This window comes from Primulina tabacum, chromosome 15, assembly GCF_025594145.1.
Source record: "Primulina tabacum isolate GXHZ01 chromosome 15, ASM2559414v2, whole genome shotgun sequence".
NCBI lineage: Eukaryota > Viridiplantae > Streptophyta > Magnoliopsida > Lamiales > Gesneriaceae > Primulina > Primulina tabacum.
The window spans coordinates 30,089,460-30,114,952 of record NC_134564.1 but is presented as its reverse complement, the minus strand read 5'-3'; the positions used below and the strand labels follow the sequence as shown (position 1 = coordinate 30,114,952).

The 25,493-nt window shown below is 38.6% G+C and overlaps 3 protein-coding genes, 1 long non-coding RNA gene and 1 pseudogene across 5 annotated transcripts; 2 read left to right on the top strand and 3 right to left on the bottom strand.

Moving 5' to 3' along the window:
- Positions 1-773: 773 nt before the first annotated feature.
- Positions 774-6,761, bottom strand: LOC142526724 (ubiquitin carboxyl-terminal hydrolase 24-like). 2 transcript variants are annotated; one of them, XM_075631279.1, is made up of 8 exons: positions 6,612-6,761; positions 6,412-6,509; positions 4,953-5,597; positions 4,658-4,845; positions 4,124-4,368; positions 2,948-3,093; positions 2,521-2,697; positions 774-1,260 (listed from the first exon to the last, which is right to left on the bottom strand). In XM_075631279.1, exons 2-8 carry the CDS (start codon positions 6,427-6,429, stop codon positions 1,072-1,074), a joined length of 1,608 nt encoding a protein of 535 aa, XP_075487394.1. In that variant the 5' UTR covers positions 6,430-6,509; positions 6,612-6,761; the 3' UTR covers positions 774-1,071. The 2 variants fall into 2 exon arrangements, with proteins under 2 accessions (XP_075487394.1, XP_075487393.1); XM_075631278.1 differs by having other exon boundaries at positions 6,412-6,759.
- A 5,889-nt stretch (positions 6,762-12,650) lies between these two features.
- On the bottom strand, positions 12,651-13,436 carry LOC142526065 (uncharacterized). The gene has a single exon (XM_075630337.1). It carries the CDS (start codon positions 13,434-13,436, stop codon positions 12,651-12,653), a length of 786 nt encoding a protein of 261 aa, XP_075486452.1.
- Positions 13,437-14,815: 1,379 nt separating this feature from the next.
- On the top strand, positions 14,816-18,782 carry LOC142526427 (uncharacterized). Its single transcript, XM_075630832.1, has 3 exons — positions 14,816-17,053; positions 17,922-18,052; positions 18,572-18,782. The coding sequence occupies exon 1, from the start codon at positions 14,885-14,887 to the stop codon at positions 16,943-16,945; it is 2,061 nt and encodes a 686-aa protein (XP_075486947.1). The 5' UTR covers positions 14,816-14,884; the 3' UTR covers positions 16,946-17,053; positions 17,922-18,052; positions 18,572-18,782.
- LOC142526429 (protein IQ-DOMAIN 11-like) lies at positions 18,597-22,165 on the bottom strand (annotated as a pseudogene).
- Positions 20,250-22,290, top strand: LOC142526430 (uncharacterized). The gene is made up of 4 exons (XR_012815259.1): positions 20,250-20,599; positions 20,887-21,019; positions 21,445-21,612; positions 22,162-22,290. It is a non-coding gene; the product is annotated as an uncharacterized LOC142526430 (long non-coding RNA).
- The last annotated feature ends 3,203 nt before the right edge of the window (positions 22,291-25,493 follow it).

The window sequence follows — 25,493 nt, the reverse complement described above, 5'->3', positions numbered from 1 at the left end:
TGATTTTGTACTTCGAACATTCGTAAACAATTGTTGTGTGATTTACTTCCAATTGCATTTTACTTTGTCACTCTACTGCTCGCATTTGACTGATTTTCACTTTGGTTCACAAAGTTCGACTGGACATTTTCCGCACTATCTTTTAGTTTTCTGCTAAACTTTGAAGATTGAGATTCAATTTCAACTTTTAACAATTGTTGAGATCAATGTTACTCAGAATTAAGAAAAAAAATTGTGAGATGTTTATTCATCTCTTCTAAATAACTATATCGATCCTACCAAGAGAAATATTTTTTTTACTATTATATCTTAAAATGTAATAAAAACATAGAATCCACATTTTCGTAAGTTCTTGAAAAGTGCATTTCAAGCATTTTCTTTCCAAATGGCCTTTTAACTATTTCTTAAGAAGTCACTTGCATGGCGCGCTCTTCATTCAATTTTATGCATATTAACGCATTTATAGTTTTATCAAATTTCATTTTAAAATGTCAAAACAGGACTGATATGCAAATGCAGTATAAGTTTGGCACTTCGTCAATGAGTAACCTTAACTCGTGAGCTAGCCCGTGAACCAAGCCGCTAGCGGCTAGCCCGCTCATGAGTCATGAAACTTAAGCAACTTTAATTCATACTGATCCCAAGCTGTATGGAAGCATCCTCAAAATAGTAGTGTATGGTAAGTGAAAGTAAATATTTTTTTTTTGAAATGCATCCTCACAATAATAGTGTCCGTCTCACATGTAATCCTTAAAAATAACTTTGTAAATGATTTTAAAAAAATCCCATAACAATTATCATTGTATATAAATCTAGTAAATTCCACGAACAAAATTTCTCAGATCATATGATATACAATAACATTAGGCTCCTTCACTAAATGAACAAAAATGCCGAATATCTTCCTGTAGCTCTTGATGAAGCACACAAGCTGGATCTCTCAAACGCCATCATCAGCGACATATTTAAGATCGACGGTTCAATGCTTAAGTAACTTAGATGGCCGAATCGATGGATCTGAATTTCAGCTGAAATGTATATGAGTTCAAAGATCTCTTTCTTTTCTGGCCACTACAGTTGTTTGTAGAAGAGAATATATGCCTGGTCATGCAACACTTTGCTCGTATTAATGGCAGTAACAGCTGCGTCGTCAAAACGCAACCACTGGTTGTTGGGGTGGCGCACGTCAGCAGTATAGTGGCCTTTAGATGCTTCCCTCCCATGATGTGTGATGGAGGAAACAAGTTCGTATTTTCGGCCCTGCACATTTTAGGAAATGTGATCCTTGTCAAGTTACTTTTTATTCTGTAGAAATCACGGAGCGTAGCTAAATAGATCTCCCAAAATCCTCATGATTCACAAGTTCACTCGAGAATCTCATGAATTGAAATTATTAGATGCTTCAAATATTACAGTAAAAACTACTCAAAAAAAACTATTAAAATAAAACCAACGCCAAGGAAACAAATAGAATCACACTAAATGCACACAAGACTGAAAATATATGAAGCAAAAATTACAGGAAATGAGGAAAGCTTATATTTTAGGAAATGACGAAAGCTTATAGTTTTGGTAGTTCAAGGCAAATCATGAATCTAGAATCCTTTTCAGCATCTCAAGTTTTTTCAAAACACAGACACAGAAACTTACGTGATCTCCAGAAATTTGACAGCATTTTGAATAAAGAGTGCAAAATAAGTACTCTGCACTATCATCCACACTAATGAGTCCCTACATTTGACATTTCATGCCACACCTATGCATATTAACTATCGTGAACAACTAAACTTAGGTATACAAATGGAAATCACGAGGTAAATCAAAAAGATCGACAGTTATAGAGGTATGATCCATCAAAAAATGTAAATTGGTAGGCACAGATCTCATATTGGTGGGGATGCAAGTGAAAGAGGTTAATAGTTTTGGTGATTGAATAGAAGTATAAGATTGTGTATTTTATGGTCGGAATGATAATGTGTTAGCAAGTAAGCAAAGAGGAATAGTAAGTTTAGTGAAGCAACAATTGCACGATTACTTTATGTGGCAGGATATGCGAGATTAACTATCAAAACATGGTGTTTGGAGTGTGTACATTTTAAAATTTTGAATTCCACTATTATTATCTGCTACAAATTTTTGCATAAAAGCAAATTCTCCCATCCTATTATTAGCATCAAATTCAAGGTCACAAACTTGATTCCCATAAGTTGCAATTGGAGTAATTGTTCGAAAGGGAACTGCTGGGATGTAACAGTCATCCAACTATCTTTATGTGGCGTGATTACGTATTGAAAGAAGTGAACAATATAGATAATATATATGAACTTTTCTATCTTTTATTGAATAGGCATAGCCACATAGACGCCATAGATGTAAAAAGCTTGCATGCATAAGTTATGCTCCAGGGACACAACAAACTCAACCATAAAAATTGATCTCACATTAGGTTTCATGACAATGGAACAGTCACAATTATTGAGCTACATCCAAGAAGCCAGAAATGGTGCATAAAAGTATTACCTCTGAAGCAGCAGAAACAAACAGATCACGACTCAGCACCAGTTCAAGTGGGAAGTGCACTGGTTTGTGTAATTTCGTACTGCCACCGCTATTATAGCTGAAACGCATCAAGTGCAGAATCATTATCTTTGGAAGTGACTGTATTTTTATAGATTTTCTGGCAGCTACGAGTCCAGCCTGAAAGTTGAAAACAAAAAGAGAGCACATCAACTCCTTGAAAAAATTACAAAAAATTTAAGAATACAGAAAAATAAAAATAGTTGATAGTAAATGTATTTTATGTTTTCCAAAGTCATGTGATGTGAAAAATTGTTAAGTTGATTGAATTGTGAACAGATAAATGAATATTGGAAAAATTAAATATCCTCCCAAAGATACATATCATCATGTCCAGCTGATAAAAAAAGTTTAAACTAAGTCGACATACTTTTCCAGTGGATGATGCTCGGTATTCCTCGAGCGTTTCTGGGGCTGAAAAAGAATGAAGTGCATCTTCAATTGTTTGAATTGATTCATGAGAAATATCTAGATGGAGCAGAAGAAATGGCTGAACAGTGGCAGAGGCTTTATTGCCTGTCAGTAAAAGCATAGGAAACAACATTAAAATACACAGAACATTGAACTAGGAATAGAGATTAGTGATAATATACCAAGCTTTCAAATGACAACAATAAAATATTAGCATGGATAATCCTACCACTGAAAAATGCTTATATGACATGACTGATTTGAATTTCCAAGGACAACAAGTTTCATTCAACTAATCACACCTCAGAAAATTGGTAGGATCACCGAGGTTGTTCCCTCAAGATAAATTTCATTCTACAATCAGGCATTTTCCAATTTAGAAAATATCGTATCACTTTCTTCACCACAAAAATTACAACCAAAAGTTGAAACATCCAGGGGATTTGCTATACCCACTATGATGGCCACGATTAACATTGTGTGAAATCAAGCAAAAATGAATTAGATCAATAAAAAAAATATCTAATTATGCAGTGTCTAGAACTGGTAAGCACAAAGCGTACAACATTTTCATTTGGTTCATCGAAAATTGCTCATCCAAGTCAGCCTAAATATTATAGCAGAAACACCGAATACCATGGAAAATCTACTGTGTTCAAATTCACACTAGTGGGTGCCTCACAATGTATCCTTCTCGCCTGTCTTATTAGTTCTCACTCAATTAGAACATCAGAATCACATCTCAACTATCTAAAAGTATGCGAGGTTGCTAGCTGACAAGTTGTGCGGCAGAAAATAATATAAGTTGAGAAAATTTAAAAGAGAAAAAGGAAACAAAAACCTTTTAACTGAGAGAGAAAATAAGAAATGGTGGCATGTGGGAAATTTGGAAAAATTACAGTGAATAATACCCACACGGACACCAGTTTGGATAAACTAAAAGCTGAAGAAGATAATTTGAGACATTCAGTATAAAATTACATTTCAGGTCCGAAAAGAATGCATGGGTCTTCATATAACCGAAATGATCCATTAGTTAATTATGCAACCATGAATTCATACGAATTAAAACCAACAGTGCCAATATCATGTGCAAATTTATAAAAGGGTGCCCTAGCCAATCACTGTAACATACCTTTTGCCTTCACAACACTTCGCAATTGTCCGCCAAATATTTTACTCAGTTCTGAGGGATTAAAATTCTGTGTTCTTGTCACTGCAGATGTATTCTTAGGGCCAACTGTCTCCCATTCATCATCTTCAGATATAGAAACCAAAGAAGTTTTCTGGCCATCTAATTGGGATTGCCCCTCAAACTTTAGCAATTCATCATGCATTTGATGCAAACTGAAACTTAAAAATTCTTGTGCGTCTTCTTGTCTGTGTACAAAGAGAATCAAATGTTGAAACTCTTTAAATGAAAATGCATAAAACACGATATTTCAACACCAACTTTATAATGCACCTACAGCTACTTCTAAAAAATCATTTGATGCATTGATGCAACTCGATATAGTGGCTAATTTCTATGAGCATGATCACTCCTACAAGCCGCAAATTACTTTTGACATAGGGCTTCAAAAATTATCAAGTACATTTCAGACTGAAATCAACACTTCATAGCCCAAAAAGTTGACAAACAATGATAACTTCGTGGAAAAGCACAAACCTAGGCCTCCCTGAAATGCTAGAGGGAACATCAGGGCTGAAATTTTTCAACACAGCTTCAAACATGATAGGACTGAAAGACCTCCCAGTTTCAAGAACATTAGTATCTTTCTTCGTTATGTTGGTTCCACCTGGAAAGTCAAATTCCGCAATGAACTCTGCAAATGCAGTTAATGTTGGGTAGCCAACCTATAAACAGAAAATGGAGTTTTTTCTTTAATTAAAATCACAGTGTACAAAAACTAACAACCACATGCCACTTTACAACGTAAATTGAACGAGCAAAGAAACCAAACCTTAGGAAAATTCCGATTCCTTAATCCCTGTAGCAGCAGAATAAATGGAGAACAGGACAGGAGAGCTTGAAGGGTTGCATTAAGGAAACATAAATTCCCAGAGTTAATTAAACCTCGAGGTAGTACATCTCGAGAAACTAAAAGAGGGTCATCAGCCTTCCGAGAGGTCACTTCATTGTGTGCTTTAACTGATGAATTGTTGATGGAATCACTGGACTTTACCCCATCAAAGTCTTGCAATTCTGAGCTAGATTTCTTAGATGACTTGTTTTCATTATCCAAACCAAGTAATGCAGGAAAGTTTGTTCCACTACTTGTTGCTTGATTTCTCTCATCACAGCCATGATCAGAGTCAGCAGTTTTTCCATTATCTGTCATACTTGGAAAGTGATTACTGGAGGGTGGTTCAACAACCAATTGTTCATTTCCCTTTTGCACTTCAGTGGGATGTGAGCAGACTGGTCCATTTGGAGAACCAACTTGTATGCTAGATGTACTGCTAAAACTACCAAAATCCAATTCAGGTATCCCCTTTGTGGAATTGGCTTGAATTTCATTCTTTTCATCAGAATCTTTAGCCACAAAAGTCGCCTGATTTAGCAAAGATTTGGTTTCGTCCTCCGTGAATGACCCAAAAAGTAACACCTACAGAAAAGGAAAGTAATACTTTCAGCAATTAATTAATAGGTCGTAAACAGGCACATCTTTGACAGAAATGTGTCCTCCCAACAAAAGGCCAGAGAATTATGCAACAATCAACAATATTGAAAAGATTCAACTTTTATGTCATGTCATTCTGCATTAATTTTGCATTGTTTACTGTCATTTGATATCAATTGTGCCTCCACCAAATGATGTAGTAGTGCAATGTGGGTACTTACATGCAATTAACATATACATTTTATAAAACTTAAATTTCATCACATTTAGCATTAGACGTTAACTTTAGGTGTCAAATCATTGACGAATAATGTAATTGTAAACCTAACATTTTTTTCCATTCCAGGACTCATTGATGCGTCTTGGGTGTATTCCCGTCTTTCTGGTGACCGTAAGTTCAACAGAATAATGCACAAAAACAGGATATATGCAAACTACAAGGCACCATTAGTTCAGTATCAGCTCTTGTATATACAGACCAACTAAAGTAAGGTATTATCTTAATGGTAAAGAGTAAAATTTTGAATCTTTTTAACAACGCCTCGCTTCAAACTAAAAATTCAGAGAATCCACATTTCAAAATAATCTCTTTCAATTTTTTTTTTTTGAAAAAAAACACAGAATAGTAAACACACGAGGCCAAAAAAATATAATAAAACCACATTCACGTAATATCCCATACAAAAATGGGGAAAACCCATCACAACCATAGAATAATATCAGGATTACCACATAGAAACAAAAGACATTTGAAAGCAATGTAAACCGAATAAAGGGTTTTTAAATAAGAAAAGCCGACCTTCGAGGGATCACCCATGTTGCGAAGAAGTTGATTCAGAAACTTAGGACACTAACTTCTGGGGTATGTAATAAAGAAGAAAACATCTAGGAAAGCTTCTGGTAAAGATGAAGGAATTAAAAGGAAACTTATTTTCAGAGGTGACAGAGAAGGTTGAAGAAGACATATGAAAGAAACAGAACATTGAACAGAACTTTGACCTCAATCAGGCGCATCAACCAATTCCAGTAATGGGATTTGCTTTAATCTCCGGAGGACGAAGAAAGATTGAAACTTTGACAGAAATTTGCAAGTTTTGGAGATTTAGGTTTTCACAATAGTGGTTCAGTTGCGGATATATAGTCTCGCAGAAATTGTTTTTTTTTTTAAACAAAAGTAATAATAAAGGATTTTTTTTATTCATTAATACAAAGTAATACTAGCAGTTATTGGACAGGATTATAAGACGAAAATTACTCACATTAGTGCACAGACACACGAGTTGTGTGCTTGTATAATATTTTTTATAATTAATTTAATTTATATTTAAATGAAGATCAAAATATAATTATAAAAAATAGTGAGAGACTACACTGTAATTTTGATATATAGATTAAAAAATAAATTGAAAATAAAAGGAAAAAAATGAGGATCAAAATATAATTATAAGAAATATCAAAAACTACAATGTAATTTTGATATATAAATTAAAAAATAAATAAAAAATAAAAGAATAAAAAAAAGACTTCAATGAGAATTGAACCTAAGACCTAAATCCTAAGAATCAGTGATTCTATACGCTGAACTACATATAACTTACACTTAAAAGTTTAACATTTTATCAATATAAATAATTATTAAAACATACCATGACACTGAAGTTAGTTACTCTAAAGATCTCAAACTTAATAAAATAGTATATATTAAAAAATAATATTATTTTATTAAAATTTAAAATAATTTTTTTATATGGAACAATATAACTGACACGTGCACGTCTCCTGATAGTTTTAACCAGCAAATTGATAGAATGATCAACTCGATCATTTTTTGAAAGGTATATAAAAAAATCGAGAACGTCAAAATATTAAGGACTGAACTAAGAAATGAGTAATGATACTCACGGGAAATTTAGAGTCTGATTCCGGCAAGCGTCACTAGTACAGACGCAGGGTTTTGAAATTGTCCTGAGCCTGAAATCACGAAGAAGACCGTTAGAAGGGGCCAGGAGGGTATCCTGGCGTAGCCCCTCCGACGCTCAAGTCAGAGACTGAGGATATAAAGGGAGCAGCTAAGAGTGCTGCTAAAAATAATATAGTGAATGAATTATCATACGCTCAAACCTGGTATTTATAGGAGAATACATGGGCCCTTGATGGGCTTGTCTTCCTTTTGGGCTAGGGATAGGCCAGGGGTAGTGTGCCCATCCATGAGGTATCACCAGTCTCACCCTCCCGAGTCGAACTGAATCGTAGGTTCGAAGATCGATTTATTGTGTTGTCTTCGGTTTACAAGGCGTGAATTATGCAGTTTTCCTCTGCTGCTCGCTGCCTCGACTCGTCGCCCCGACTGGCCTATCTCGTCCTCACTCCTTCGTAGCCACGCCCGCCTCTCTTTCTCCACTCACCTCTCAACTTCGCACGCCCCTCCTTCTCCCCGCCGTTGCACTCTCTTGCCCATTCCACAGCCACGCCCTCTCCCTTGCATTCTCGCCCCTCCTCGCCAGCAGCCGTCCCTCGCACCACCTCGCCAGCAGCCCTCGCCCTGCGCTGCCAGCCTCATCTTCCCTAACCCACGTCAAAGCCTCACCCTCGCCCGCAACACCCCACCGCCTCTTCATCTCGCCCTCGCCAGGACTCACTCCATGCCAGCGCCTTGCCCCATCTCGGCTAGACAGCGCCTCGCCCACTACTGTACATCGCCTCACCCACCTCTACTTTGCCCCGTTGTCCTTCGCGAGCCCTCGCCAACACACAGCGCCCGGCAATCAGCACCCGACTCGCCAAGCAGCCCTCACGCTCGCCCCTTCGCCCAGCAGTCCTCACGCTCTCCCCTCGAGCAGCAGCCCTCACGCTTGCCCATCGCCTAGCAGACCTCACGCTCACCCTTCGCCATTCGCCCACCGACTCGCCAAGCAGCCCTCATGCTCGTCCCTTCGCCATTCGCCCGTCGACTCGCCAAGCATCCCTCACGCTCGCCCCTTCGCCCAGCAGCCCTCACGCAGCTGCCTTGCTTGCCCCTCGAGCGCTCACCCAGCACGTCCTCGTGCTCGCCATTCCAGCACGTCCTCGGACTCGCCCTTCACCCGCAGTCCTTGGTTTCTGAAGAGCTTTTGGGGGTATTGCCCCCACGACCTGACCGGGCAGGTCGATCCCCGTCAATTTCGCAGCGGCAAACATCGTTCGTTAACGACAAACCAAATAAATTTTTCTAACACGGTATGCCCTCGTCGCCCCCATCTTCAAGGTCCTCTACTAAGCTTTTGAAGGAAAATAATTCCAACTTTCCCGTGCCCTTGACTCCTCTCCTAAAATAGTCCTTAGCAGGAAAAATAAAACTTCAACCTCCTCATCCTCTAACTCCACTGCCAGGCGATGTCTTAGCAGAAAAATAAAGATTCTTCACCCTCACCCTCTGACTCCTCTGCTAGGCGATGCCTTAGCAGGGAAATAAAGTTTCTCCACATCACCCTCTCACTCCTCTGCTAGGTGACGCCTTAGCAGGAAAATAAAGATTCTTCATCCTCACCCTTTGACTCCTCTTCTAGGCGATGCCTTAGCAGGAGAATTAAGTTTCTCCACCATCACCCTCTAACTCCTCTGCTAGGTGACGCCTTAGCAGGAAACTAAAGATTCTTCACCCTCACCCTCTGACTCCTCTGCTAGGCGATGCCTTAGCAGGGAAATAAAGTTTCTCCACATCACCCTCTCACTCCTCTGCTAGGTGACGCCTTAGCAGGAAAATAAAGATTCTTCACCCTCACCCTCTGACTCCTCTGCTAGGCGATGCCTTAGCAGGGAAATAAAGTTTCTCCACATTACCCTCTCACTCCTCTGCTAGGTGACGCCTTAGCAGGAAAATAAAGATTCTTCATCCTCACCCTTTGACTCCTCTTCTAGGCGATGCCTTAGCAGGAGAATTAAGTTTCTCCACCATCACCCTCTAACTCCTCTGCTAGGTGACGCCTTAGCAGGAAACTAAAGATTCTTCACCCTCACCCTCTGACTCCTCTGCTAGGCGATGCCTTAGCAGGGAAATAAAGTTTCTCCACATCACCCTCTCACTCCTCTGCTAGGTGACGCCTTAGCAGGAAAATAAAGATTCTTCACCCTCACCCTCTCACTCCTCTGCTAGGTGACTCCTTAGCAGGAAAATAAAGATTCTTCATCCTCACCCTCTGACTCCTCTGCTAGGCGATGCCTTAGCAGGAGAATTAAGTTTCTCTACCATCACCCTCTAACTCCTCTGCTAGGTGACGCCTTAGCAGGAAAATAAAGATTCTTCATCCTCACCCTCTGACTCCTCTGCTAGGTGATGCCTTAGAAGGAAAATTAAGTTTCTCCACCATCACCCTCTACCTCCTCTGCTAGGTGACGCCTTAGCAGGAAAATAAAGATTCTTCACCCTCACCCTCTGACTCCTCTGCTAGGCGATGCCTTAGTAGGGAAATAAAGTTTCTCCCCTATCACCCTCTAACTCCTCTGCTAGGTGACGTCTTAGCAGGAAAATAAAGATTCTTCATCCTCACCCTCTGACTCCTCTGCTAAGCGATGCCTTAGCAGGAAAATTAAGTTTCTCCACCATCACCATCTAACTCCTCTACTAGGTGACGCATTAGCAGGAAAATAAAGATTCTTCACCCTCATCATCTGACTCCTCTGCTAAGCGATGCCTTAGGAGGGAAATAAAGTTTCTCCCCCATCACCCTCTAAGTCCTCTGCTAGGTGACGCCTTAGCAGGAATATAAAGATTCTTCATCATCACCCTCTGACTCTTCTGCTAGGCGATGCCTTAGCAGGAAAATAAAGTTTCTCCACCATCACCCTCTAACTCCTCTGCTAGGTGACACCTTAGCAGGAAAATAAAGATTCTTCATCCTCATCCTTACCCTCTGACTCCTTTGCTAGGCGATGCTTTAGCAGGAAAATAAAGTTTCTCCACCCTCACCCTCTAACTCCTCTGCTAGGCGATGCCTTAGCAGGAAAATAAAAATTTCATCTCGTCACCATCTAACTCCTCTGCTAGGCGACCCCTTAGCAGGAAAATAAAAATTTCACCTCGTCACCCTCTGACTCCTCTGCTAGGCGATGCTTTAGCAGGAAAATAAAGATTCTCCACCTTCACCCTCTAACTCCTCTGCTAGGCGACGCCTTAGCAGGAAAATAAAAATTTCACCTCGTCACTCTCTGACTCCTCAGCTAGGAGATGCTTGAGTAGGAAAATAAAGATTCTCCATCCTCACCCTCTAACTCCTCTGCTAGGCGACATCTTAGCAGGAAAATAAGAATTTCGTCTCGTCACCCTCTAACTCCTCTGCTAGGCAACGCCTTAGCAAGAAAATAAAAATTCTTCTCCTCCTCAACTCTGCTCCTCTACTAGGCGCAGCCTAAGTAGGTAAAATGATTTTTCTCCTCCCCCACTATTCTTCTCTACTAGGCGCAGCCTAAGTAGGTAAAATTTAATTTTTCTCCTCACCATCTATGCTCCTCTGCTAGGCGATGCGTTAGCAGGAAAATAAAATTTTTCTCATCCCCAACTCTGCTCCTCTGCTAGGCGATGCCTTAGCAGGAAAATAAAAATTTTCTCCTCCACAACTCTGCTCCTCTGCTAGGCGATGATGCCTTATCAAGAAAATAAAATTTTTCTCCTTCCTCACTCTGCTCTTCTGCTAGGCGACGCCATAGCAGGAAAATAACATTTTTCTCCTCTCAAACTCTGCTCCTCTGCTAGGCGACGCCATAGCAGAAAAATAAAATTTTTCTCCTCCCCAACTATGCTCCTCTGCTAGGCGGTGCCTTAGCAGGAAAATAAAATTCACCTCCTCCGCTCTGCTCCTCTACTAGACGACGCCTTAACAGGGAAAATTGAACTTCTCCCAAACTCTGCTCATCTGCTAGGCGATGCCTTAGCATGAAAATTTAATTCATTTCATTCTCACAATGCAATAACATCCACGAACTTAATATAAGAACTTGGCTTTATTAAATTTCGACTGATAACATAAGACAAATTCAGAAACGAAATACAGCAAAATTCAAGTCAACATTAATATTCTCTAAGGTGGTAAGCGTTCTAGAGCCTCTTTAGAGCCTTGCCCGGTGCATTCTCCAACTTTCATCTCTGCTCATCTTGTACCTCCACAGGACAAAGTTACCCACTTCTTCCTTTCCTAATCATGTTAAGCTCCACACGCGCTCTTTTTCCCTCCTCCCTCACTACCCCTTCACAACACCGACGCGTGACTTTTTGGTCCCCGCACAAGACTCCAACTCCTTTTCCCACAGGAAACTTAAGCTTCTGATGATAAGTGGAAGCTACGGCTCTGAAATCCTTCAGATCTGGCCGTCCTAGAATTGCATTATACGCTGACGGGGTATCTACCACAGTGAAAGCTATCATTTTTGTTACCCGTCGAGGATCAGTCCCCAAGGATATGGGAAGAACAATCTGACCCAAAGGCGGGATGACGTGTCCTGCAAACCCATACAGCGGGGTGGATACCGGCTCAAACTCAAATTCTTCCATCTTCATTTGATCCAACGTGCTCTTGAACAAGACGTTCACGGAGTTTCCATTATCAATAAATATCCTTGCCACATCATAATTGGCAATGGTGGCCGTCACTACTAAGGCATCGTTATGTGGAGTCACAACGCCTCGAAGATCTTCCGGGCCAAAGCTGATGACGGGGTCTTGTGGTAAGTCTGCACTCCTAGATATTTCAAAGTTTCCAACCTCTTCCCATGCGCTTTCCGAGCTCGCCCGGAATCTCCGTCCGTAGTACCCCCCGAGATCATATGAATAATTCCTCTCGTAGGGTGGTTATTCTCATCCATTCTCCTCCTCGGTTTGACGGGCTCCTGAGGGACATCTTGACCTCGACCTTCTCCTCTCTGCTCCCCAACCCTCCGATTTATTCATGGAGGGCCTTGACCATGCCTAGGGGACGGGTGAGACCTCTGTCGACTCCCAGGTGCGGATCTTTCTCGTCTGTCCCACGAAGGCAATCTAGCACTGTACTCAACCCTTTGTGACTTATCTCACCTTCCCGCGGGCTCCCTCACCTCCATCACCTTGTCCCGACTCCTATCCAGGGGAACATGTGATGGGAATTGTCCTCTGCCCCTAGCCTTATCATCCTCCCTCTCGCCCGTGCCTCTCTTGCTACCTCCTCTTTCTGCTCCCTCAACTCTACTTCCCCCAGGACGCTGCTTCATCCTCTTCTGCCGCTGGGCATCTTCAAGATTTATATATTTTTCCGCCCGAGATAACATATCATCATAACTTGATGGAGGTTTCTTCACTAACGATTTAAAGAACTCTCCTCCTCTAAGTCTTTGGGTAAAGGCACTTATCATGATGTCAGGGGAAGCATCTGGTATATCCAGCGCTGCATCGTTGAAACGCCGGATAAATTCTCGCAGAGTTTCAGTTTCTTGCTGCTTCATCACAAACAAGCTCAAATAATTTCTTTGGTGCCTCTTGCTACTAGCGAATCTGTGCAAGAAAGCAGCGAAAAAATCCTCGAAAGATCGTAGAGAGTTGGGCTGCAAGGTATTAAACCATTGCTGGGCTGACCTCACCAACGTGCCCAGAAACACCTTACACTTAACTCCATCTGAATACTGATGCAACAGAGCTGTGTTCTCAAACTTTCCCAAATGTTCTTCTGGGTCAGTACGACCATCGTACTCTCCCACATTTGATTGTCGGAAACTTGGAGGAAGCCCTTCCTCCAAAATGGCGGGGGAAAAATGACTCTCCTTCTTGGACACTGGAGCTCTGTTTCCCAATTGTTGTCTCAACATTCTTATCTCCTTCCACATCTCCTCTATCTCGGGATTCTCCTCACCTTAGAGGGGTTGCGTCTCTTCAACCCTGCTCTGATGACCATCAGCATTCTCCTCTCGCTCTTGGCGAGTGGCTTGTCCTTCAGCAAACATAGACTCTTGATTCCTCTTCATGGCCTCGTCCACCGTCCAGGTAATAAATTGACCCAACTGCTCCAGGGTCAAGTTCCCCACATTTTCATTAGGACGGGGTTGCTCGACCCTGGTCTCTTGACGAGGTTGTTCGGCTCTTGTCTCTTGACGAGATTGTTCCTGTCTCGTCTCAAGATACGGTTATTCCTGTCTTGTCTCAACATGAGATTGTTCGGGTCCCTTTTGAGGACGCGATGATGCTGAGGTAGCTCTTCTACTCCCTCTCTTGTCTACCATCTCTACGTCTCAACTCAAACTTTCCCACAGACGGCGCCAAGTGATACTCACGGGAAATTTAGGGTCCGATTCCGACAAGCGTTACTAGTACAGACGCAGGGTTTTGAAATTGTCCTGAGCCTGAAATCACGAAGAAGACCGTTAGAAGGGGGCCAGGAGGGTATCCTGGCGTAGCCCCACTGACGCTCAAGTTAGAGACTGAGGATATAAATGGAACAGCTAAGGGTGCTGCTAAAAACAATATAGTGAATGAATTATCATACGCTCAAACCTGATATTTATAGGAGAATACATGGGCCCTTGATGGGCTTGTCTTCTTTTTGGGCTAGGGATGGGCCAGAGGTAGTGGGTCCATCCATGAGGTATCAAGTAACATTTTGGAAATGAACGTTGTCTTCCCCCTAAGCTTCAAATCAAACCAAATTGTTTCGAATTGGTTGATTTTAAAATCAATTCAAATCATAATTGGGTAAACCAATACATACCAACCGTTTGATATGATTTTGTAGTTTTGCCTGATTTAGATAGGTTTCTCTGAAAATAAAAATTTATTTCATATACTCGATTACTCTATACAAGAACCTCAATAACAACCGATCTGGTCGTTGGTATATTTTTTTAAGAGTTTTTTCGTAATTTGATCATCTATGTTGTTAAATTTTAGATTTAATCTTGAATCTTTAAAATTTTGTCAATTTTATTAATATTTCATCGAAAATGCTAATGAGACACTTCAGTGTCATGTTGTCCTCATAATAGCACTACTTGAGTGCTTGTTGGTAAAAAAACTGCAAACATAAAAAAAAATATATTAAAATTGAAATTTTGAAAATATAATTTATCGAAAAAACACAAAGATCGACAATTTGCAATTTTCCCCTTTTTAACTTTTCCTAGAAGGCCTTTTTCTAGCACCTATCATTTACTATATTTTTTTGGAAAAATATATTCTTTTAATATAATATTTTTAATGCTAATAATTTATATCCTCTCAAGCCTTTTCAAATTATTTTCCAGTGAAGCTTTGTAAGTTCATGCATGCGCCGTCGTGACGCATGAGGATTGCCGGCAGAGCATCATGGAAATTGGACAGGACAATGCAAAATATCAAAGAATTTTGGGCATACTCGACCATCTCATGTTGTCACGAACGATGCTCCCCTTTTGCCAAGTACACAACCTCCGCCACCACGGTTCCGAATCCGAGACGCAGGCCTTTGTCCGGCCACGAATTTTGCTCAGCATTTGATTGTAATTTCGATTCAGCTCCATTTTTAAATTTTCCTTCGACGTACGATTACAATGTACGATTGGCGGAGCTGGGCCATCAAGGAAAGTTGTCCGCTGCTCGCACTTTGTTCGACGAAATGCCTCGACGTGACTCGGTTTCTTATGCATCCATGATCAGTATTTATGTCAAACATGGGGAGTTCCATAAGGCCGAGGAAGTTTTTCATGAAATTCCTAGGACTAAGAAAAGCATTGTGGCGGATTCCGCCATGATACATGCGTATGGTAGGGCTGGTTGTATGGATAAAGCAAAGGAGATATTCGAGGGAATGCCCGCAAGGAATTCTTTCTCTTGGACCAGTTTGATTTCAGGGTTTTTCAAACATGGAAAAGTAGATGACGCTGTTGAGCTTTTTAGGAAAATGCCTGAGAGAGATAAGAATGAGGTTACGTGGACCACTATGATTTTGGGTTATGCACAAAACGGGTTGATTGATGATGCTCGAGGTGCTTTTAATAAGATGCCTGTTAAAAATGTTGTGGCATGGACCTCAATGATTTCTGTTTATATAAATAACGACCAGGTTGAAGAGGCGCTTAAGCTCTTTTATATGATGCCAGAGCGTAATTTGTATTCTTGGAACATTGTGATTCGTGGGCTTTTGGATGCTAAAAGACTAAGTGAAGCAAATGAACTATTTGATTCGATGCCTTGGAGGAATGCTATTTCTTGGACTACCATGGTAACAGGCCTTGCGCGAAATGGGATGACAGAATTGGCGAGAAAGTACTTTGATCAAATGCCAAATAAGGATGTTTCGGCGTGGAATGCAATGATCACAGCCTATGCTGATGAAGGCTGTATGACTGAGGCTGGCGAACTTTTTAATATGATGTCTCAAAGAAATATTGTGACCTGGAATGCAATGATTGACGGGTATGCCAGAGATGGGCATGAGAGTGAATCGTTTAAGCACTTTGTTTTGATGCTGTGTGGCAGCATTAGGCCTAACGAGGCAAGCCTGACTAGTTTATTGACCTCATGTAGCAGTATTTTAGGGGTGTTGCAAGCTCATGGTATTGTTGTGCACCTTGGGTTTGAAAGTGAGACATCACTTAATAATTCCTTGATCACGATGTACTATAGAAGTGGTGACATTATCTCTGCTCAAAGTGTGTTTTACCATCTTGAAGCAAAGGATGTTGTTTCGTGGACTGCCTTGATATTAGCATATTCAGATCATGGATTTGGTATGCAGGCATTGCAGGCATTTTCTCAGATGCTACGTTCGGGGCACAAACCAGATGAGATTACTTTTGTTGGGGTCTTGTCAGCCTGCAGTCATTCTGGGCTTGTTAAGAAGGGTCAAATGCTTTTTCGCTCCATAAGAGATGCCTATGGTTTAGAACCTAGGGCAGAGCACTATTGTTGCCTTGTTGACATCCTTGGGCGAGCTGGGCTGGTGAACGAGGCTGTGAAAGTGGTACAAGAGATGCCTCCAAGTAAATATGATGGTGCAGTTCTTGGGGCTTTACTTGGTGCTTGCATGTTGCATGGGGATGTTGGTGTGGCAGATCACTTAGGTGATGAGTTAATAGAGCTTGAGCCAGCTATTTCGGGAGGGTATGTGTCGTTGGCAAATGTGTATGCTGCATCTGGCAGATGGGACCAGTTTTCAAGATTGAGGAAGAAGATGAAGGAAAGAAAAGTGAAAAAAGTACCTGGTTGCAGTAGAATTGAAGTCAATGGCAAGAATCATGCATTTTTTGTGCGTGACAGATCGCATCCTGAAATGAAAGAAATTTACATGTTGCTACAAGAGAATCTACTGCCCCTAATGCAAGATATCGGTTATGAATTCGCAAGCATACCTGCAATCTTGTAGTTGAAGGATCAAAAGTCCGTTGTTCACCCTCAGTTTTACCTACAGCTCAGGGAAGCCAACTCCATTTTGAGACATGTTAAGGAATAAAACTTTGACATGGAACATAATTGAAGGGAAATATATTTTCTCTAATTAATATGATTTCGTAACTTAAAATAATTTCCTTAATATTATCTCTTCCATGATTAATTTGATTTGGTTAATATTTATTGTAATTTTGCCTTTCTAGATAATATGGTATTTAATGAGATAATTATGCAAATATTGATATGATATGGTATCAAGATTTAAGAAGAGTTTTGTTTCTATTAAACTCTTATTTTTCCTTGTTGAATAGGTTTCCTTGTTGAGACAAACTCTAGGAGAGAGAAGATCTATAAATAAGAAAAACAAGGACTTTGTTGCGGCTTCTTCATCTCGACATTATACACGCACATTGCACATTGTGAGTTTCAGAGAAAAGATCATAAACGTTGCTGCTGCTTTGGAGATTGCCGTCGGACGTGTTGCCATCGAATGTTGGAAACATCTGCAGACAACATCCGTGACGAAGTTGGCTGAAGAGTGTTTCTGTGACTCCAGTTTTTTGCACACGTTTATTTTGCTTTCTTATTCACGTTTTAATATTGTTGTTTGTTTTTAGAAAGCTTTATTTTCTCAAAGTGTTGAGGAAATTGATTTTCGTGAAAATCACTAGTGATAGGTTTTTGTAAACGTTTTGGTTTTCTAGTGATTAATTTTTGCCCTGAGGCACCGCACAAATATTTATACTTGTGCATATTCAATCTTGTCTATCGTATTTATTTTAAGTAAATTTGTGTTACAAACTTTAATTTTCCGCTGCATGTTGTCCGAAATGTTGTAACATCTGACACAACATTTAATTATGATAAAACACGAATTTGCTTCTTATACTGATTTAGTTATATTAGATATATTTTATTATCTGTCGAACAACACAATATCTAACAATAATGATCAAGGAACTACATGTCTGTAACCGAGACTAACAAGTTCCAAATGTCAGTCGTTTGAAGCCTGGAGCAAGCTATGGAAGCTTGTTGCTGATAGAAGCTATCTTCTGCACTTGTATCTCCCTCAATGCAGGTAACTTGGGTTGTGGCAGCAAAAAATCACAGGGAACGATATACTACCAAAGCGATTAAAGAGTTATTCTGGAGTGATGTTATTCGCTTTAACCTATTGAGATATATCATAGATGAATTCTAAAAATCTGCTTGCCATTTCAATTATACTGTTTGAACGGGAAACATGCAGTTTGCTTGATATGGTTGCGCTACCCAGTCGACTAATGGAAAGACAAGTTTCTCGATTTTTTTCTTCTTTTTTTTTATACTGAATGAGAGCAATAAGTTGCAGTCTGTCAAGTTTAAACTGGAGCTGCATTTCGTAACATATTTTCTGAACGGTGTAAAATTCTTGTTGTCTGTTCACTGCATTCCCGAAAATTTATTTCTATGATCGGAGTGCTTCAAACTCACAATGGAGAACTTTGTTTTCACAAACTTGCATATTCTGATGCTGTGGTATCCCCTATTGTTACTGGTTCATATCATATTCCTTTTTAAGAAATACACCATTTTAATTAAAATACGTTGCTTTCAGGGTAAGTGCATCAAATGTGGGAAGGCATTGAAACTTCGGTCAGATAAATGCTCACTCTGACTAGATGGAGCGCGACCTCGGAAATCCAGATTGGCGATGTGAATGACTGAAATCTTTCCATTTATCATGAAATGTTGATTCTCATCAGTTAAAATCCATCGCATTTCATTTTCTACAATCCCATATTACATTATGGTTTTCTTATATTGCCTATGAAATTATAGGTTGCTACTTTTATCTCAAAAGTCTCGGGGTGCCTTTGGATTATTTTATTCCCAATTTGATCAATGATGAAGAGAGTATTAAATATCATTAAATTATTACATTTTATTTTAAAGACAACATCAAAAGCGAAGGCAATAGTTGAATCACAATATGAATGTACGTATCACGTAACAGAAAAGGCAATAGCCCATCATGATATGAGTGCAGTATCACCTTTCTTGGTTGATTAATGGAGAATGACTAGAAAGACTAAATTTTTTATATACTATCGTAAAAAAAAGAAAAGAAGAAACTATTAGCAATACACATGCAATCTTACACGAATGGTAAGGGAAAAAAATGTCATCACGAAATTCAGGTGTCGGAGTTATATGATATTTTGATGTCAACCGTAGAATTTTGCAGCTGCAAATCCATTAGGGAAATAGCTACTGTCATATCCTTCAAATGAAAACAATGATGGATTTTCTGTTGTGGCAAATGACACTAGCTCCGTGGCACATCTTCGTTATTAGCAAGATAACTAATTTTGAATAATTGATAGACTTAGTTTTCAGTGAGACCAAATTGGCCACCTCAAACTAGATAAGATCTTACATTTCATTGTCTGATCAAGTTGGCATTTAACTGTGAGTGCAACGCCAATCCCATTTTGGGAATGAATCCCCCGAATCAAAACGCAAGTTCTTTATGCTTATGGTTGATTTTATGGGAACTTGCAGACCTTTTAGGCGTGGGGATCTTTGAGATAAACTAACCGGATTCCTGAGCCAACCGCTGCTTGTTAGCTCACTATTGATGGATGATATAGGAGAATGGTAATGCTTATGAGGAGAGTTAATCTCTGAGCAGACATCTGAATTGATTGGTCTTAACCTTGGTGAGCTCAGTGATCTAGCTTTTGCTTTGGCTGACTCAGTGGAGGCCATGTATGTAGGTATTACTGGAGAAGCTGCACAAGAAATGTCATCTCCAATGGAAAGTTGCTTCCTATGATGAAATGATCTTTTTGGGGCGTAACTGGGAGAATCTGGCATTCCTGCTTGATGTTGTTTCTGTGGATATCTGAAATTGAATTGTCTGCCCCCTAGTTCATCTCTGTTTCTTGCATTTACAGACAAAGTTCTATCCAAGTTTCCAAGGTCATCTCGTTTCGCCAGCTGGGCATCCACCCATTGCTCTAACCAATATCTTTGTCTTCCATATACCTTCTCGCGTTCCGATTCTGCGGACCTCTGAATATATATTGCCCCTTAATTAAATCTAATGGGTACGATTATATGTTAAAATAAAAGACTTTGAGGGAGTGAAATCTTAGCAACTGACCCGATGATTCATGTAGTATTCTTTTATCCTGTCTTTCTTGATAGCAGCTTCTCTCTTGCTCAAAAAGATGGCTTTTGACTCTTTCTTTGTCAATGTACCGTCGTCCCATATTTTTTGGCTGTTTGAATCTATCTGCAATTTTGTAGAGTATGCAGGTGACAATTAGACCATTTGTAATAGGAACATGAAAAATTAATTTGCTTGTTGAATATATATTATATAAGGATCCCGACAATTTTTAGTTTAGCAGCCACTTGGTTAGGAAAAATTCTTTGAGACATAATGTCATTTCTGTTAAAGCTTCCCAGACACAATACGGAGGTACTCTTTGAGTCCTTGTTTATCAGTTCCTATGTATGTATCCTAAAGACCTAAACAACTCAAGTAGCAGTTCTTACTTTGTCAAGACTGGTGTAAATGAAAGGAAAAGGGAAGGGAAGGAAAAAGAAAAGACAAAAGGGAAACCATATAAATCAGGTATTGAACACAATGAAAAGAAACAAGAAGATAGGATAAGAAAATTTTAGCTGATACAATGATCATTTGGTTGAATTCCGTGTCCCTGAATTATAATTTCACCATTTTAAGTGAAACCCTTAGAAATAGAATGTCAAAGAAAATTTAAGAAAGAAAATATCTTTTTCTGTTGGTATCTTTACGCAATTGCTTGGAGACTTGCCTTGATGTCCTTTTCTCCAAATTCCTGCAACTTGTATTCTCGACAGTGTGAACTGTCTTTACTTCTTTCGCTTCTCTTTGAGCAGACTTCTGTCTGGATATTTACAATGGACTGCAGACACATAAGGGTATTCATGGCTTGCTGCCGGACAGCCCACCCTCGAATAAGAGCTTGAAGCTTGACTACTCCTCTGAGTGCTCGTAATGCTTTCCTTCCCTGTAAGCGCCATTAAAACGTGGAAGAGAATTTCGTCACGTGTGTATGAAAGTTATGGATGATGTTATTTGATTTAATGCATTGGACAATACTTCTGGTTTGGCATGAATGGTGTCTTTGAAGTACTAAAAAGACAATCAGTTTATTTGTCTCGATATATTTTTTACCATCGCAAAAAGTTTAGCCCGAACAGCTAATAATTTAAAAAAAAAAAACAATTGAGAAAAGCATACGAGATAGCCTCGAAAAGCAGCTTGAATTCTGGTGGCAGCAAAATCTTGAATTGCCCTGTTGTGTTGATAACTTAGTTCTGGACTATGAACATGGATATTTAATTCTCCAGATTCTTGATCTTCATTCCCCTGTTGGTGCGCATAATTAGTGTTCGTAGTGAGGCTGCTGACATCTGGACCAACTGTTTCAACAGGCACAGTTGCAGCAAATTCACAGTGTTCTGCATCTGCTTCACACGGTGGCCTTTGTCTTGGTGCAGATAACGGGGCTAGTTGTTTCGTCTTCAGCAACTTGAACATCCATCTCTTTCTCTTCTCCTTCTGAAGGCATTTTTTCAAGAGATTGGAGCAATTCATTCTAGGTACATATCTAAATTCATAAAAATGACATGAGCATGTCTGTGCATCATTTACCTTTTCAAATCTTGTATGTGTCTCTGAAATGAATAACCTCTTAATTACACTGAACCAGCTCTTCTTCTTTGCCATCAATACTTAGATTTTTAAAGCTTAGGAAATGTAAATTATGAGCTACTCTGTTGAATGAACATTGAGTTGGAATATATTATGCATATTTCTATCAATGCACACACTTCACAGCTAGAAAACACGGTTTCAATAATTGATGCAGTGCTGCTATTTTCTCAGAGGACTACATATAAACAGAGTCAAGAATATTTGCTATCTTTATCTTTTTCTTCAATAATTTCATATCCCATCTTTTCCTGATGAGTTCTTCATGTGTTGGGCACATGGGCTTTGCTCCATAAAGTCAGAAACAATAAGCGATGAGGGGTCTTCATATTTGGAGAGAAACTATATATGTACCATATTATAAGAATCTTTTACTTTATAGAGCCACTGCACCTTTCCAACTTTCTTTTTTCTCAACTTGGGTATGTTGGGTTCAGATTTCTGTCCAAAATGCTGGAAATTACACTCCATCAGTTTGCCATGCTCAGTCAAACAACATGCATGGTATGATAAAAGTTGCCCGTTCTAAATTATCTTAAAAAGGACCAGCAACTGGTCGATGTGAGCTAGTCTTTGCTTTAAAGCCGAGATCAAGCATGTGAACGTATCAAGTGACTACTTATATGTCGCAACTCGAATTTAAGTTCAATTCGAGTTACTCCTATCAGACATTGGAGACTTATTACTAACGATTATGATGTGGATCAAGTGCATATTCTTAGATCAGTCAAATGTTAGTGTATATCTGAGAAGAGATGGAATCTTAACTTGTTATGTGACCATCTTGAAATGGTAGTATTCTTTATTGAGAAAAAGAAAAAAAAAATAAAGAAGATTATTATAATTTATTATTGGATATAAATCCAAGTGAAAGGGATGGATTATTGAAGGATGTGGGGAAATTCTTAATGTGCAATGAATGACAGGATTCGTGCAATAAAACAAGGCAGTATAGAGTGAAATACAGCTGTTGAGGGGCCATTGCTCAGTTTCCAACAACTTATGTGCATCCTTGCAGTGTTTTTGTACCATTATATGTAGTGTCTTTTCTTACCCTTTTGGTTCCTTCGATCACAAGTTCGGATGAGTGATTTTGTATCATTAAATGTTGCGTCTGTTTTATACCTTTGTTCCATACCTAACAAATTTTGATGAGAACCTCAGATTCACTATAGTTTGAATCAGTGTTTTAAAATTCGACCTAGACACTAGACGTCAGTCAATCGCATCGCAAAAGTGCTGGTCGGCCAGCCTAGGTGCCGACTAATCGGCCTATGCATCCTAGCCGCTACGGACGATTAGGGCTTTTGGGTTTTTTTTAAAGAATTAAAAGTTCAAGTAAAAAAATGAAAGATGGTTTTTTTAAAAGCTATAAATCAGAGTACAATAATAAATGTGATTTGTTGGCTTAACGTAACACACTAAACTCTCTATTCGTCTCTTATCTAGAGTGAGAGAAATTCGCAATGATAATTTTGCATCCGAAAAAAGATGATGATGATCACAGTGATGATATTGAGTTTGTGTTCGATGATGAATAAGTTGTTGAAAATTATGGTTGTGAAAACCATAATTTTTTGGCATGTAATTATTTATTTAATTATAGACATGCATAAAAATATATTTTCGAATTATGATATTATTGTAAAAATAATAATTCAAAATTATTAAACAATACACGATATCCGAAATTTTCTAAAATACATGAAATTCAAAAATAAGTACCGTATATTCAAGAATTTAGAAATTAAGTCTAGTATATCATTAAAATTTGGAAGAAAATAATACATGCAAGACAACTTTTGCTCAATAAGGAAGTTAATAAATTCAATTCAGTCTAGGTGCATCATAAATCTATATAAGAAAGTAGTGCAAGTTCAACTACCAAAGTCAATACGAAAATTGCATATACTTGGGGATTGAGTTTTTGAAACTTGGTAAGGTAATAAGTATGGAAGAATTAATTCAAAATTATACCATAAATATCAACCGAATTATGATAGGATTTTTACTCACCATCTATAAATACCTCCATCGTATTCTCGAAAATTACACATTCAACTTCATTCTATATTTCAAAAATCATATCCCCAAGTGCTGTCAAATTTTCAAATCAAAGTTCTACCAAGTGTCAAAGTGCTATCTATGTTCAAAAATTTATTTTCATCGCTCCAATGCCCAAAATCCAATCTCCCCCGCTCTGAATACACCCAACCAAATCCAACAGTTATTTTTTCGTACACAGTCTTTGCAAAAAAACTACTTAGATTCTATTTGAGAATAACATACCTATTGTTTTTCATTCATAAATATAACAAAACAACTTCGAAACCTAATCACCACTGTTCACGATTATTTGAATTACTTTTGGATGTACTATACAAGTTTAAGCTTGATCCAACGGTTTCATAAATCGAAAAGATTTTGCAAGACAACTGATTTTTAGGCCGAAGTGCACCTATGTTTTCGAAGTATCGTTTGCTTGATTCTTTTGTGCTTTTCAAATTCTTTAAGCAATACTATTGTAAGTTAACTTGTTTTAAAACTATAAATTTTGTTTATGACTTAGTTCGTTTTTTAAAGTCTCGATCGAGCATTATTATTATTCTTCTTCCTTTTTTTGTGATACGATATATCCTATTGTTTGGCACTACGATGATCCAACTGGATATATGTGAGACTCCCAACATACAATAAGTTCATGGCTCTTATAAAGTGAGATTGCAACAGTTATATGTTCTTGCCTCCTCAGAGGAGTAAAAATTAGAGAATGATATCAGTAAATTATGGAAAGTAGATGAATCTTGGTGCCTGAGCCAATTTTATGTTTACCTTTATGCTCATGATATATGTTATATGAACTATGAATGGATGATATATCGTTTTTCAAAGATTAAGTATATTTGTTATGTATGTGATTGAATGGTCCTCACTTGATCACTCACTCCTTATTCTCCATCTCCAGATTTTTATATAAAGAGCAAAACGAGAAAAAAGAATATGATCAGTTTGGGACTGATAATATAGAAGAATCAAGAAGTCTATTTTAATTATATTTCTTTTTAAATTTTATTTAATTCAAGTTGTAAGACGTTTCCGCGAGTTTATTTATGTTTTTGAAATTTTTATGTTGTAACGAAAATGTTGATTATAATTCATAAACCGGTTAGCTAGATTTTGATATACGATTCTTTTTGTTTTCAATTGTGTGGTTATTAAACAACAACGATATCGACTAACTTCGGGCTTGGGACGTGACAATTGTGAAGAAGAAGTGGAGTAAATGTGATTTAAAAGAATTTGGGACCAATGTCTAAATTTTGAGATGATCTATCGAATTCGAAATCCATTTGTAACAGTTCTTTTTTAAGGAAAAAAGAACTTGAAGATGGTTGATTATGTGTATCAAAGTTCATTTTTTAAAAAACTGTAGAAGATGGTTGAATTCATGTATTTCAAAAATTAGTACTCCCTTGTTTTGTATTTTCAATTATTTTACACATCTTCGATCAGTTAACCCATCTCGTTCTTGGGTTAATTTTTTTTATTAGATTTTGAGTTAATTGAGTTCAAGTGGAGTGTGAAAAGATCGAATATTATTTTCCATTTCATTATAGACTTTAATCTTTTATAAAAGTTGTACAAACATCATCGACATCACTTGAAATCTGGTGAACCGAAATATTTTGGTGATATTTCTTAGAACAATGATCAAAATCACCAACAGACAAAACAATTAAAAATAAAATTTAAATATTTACAAGTCATA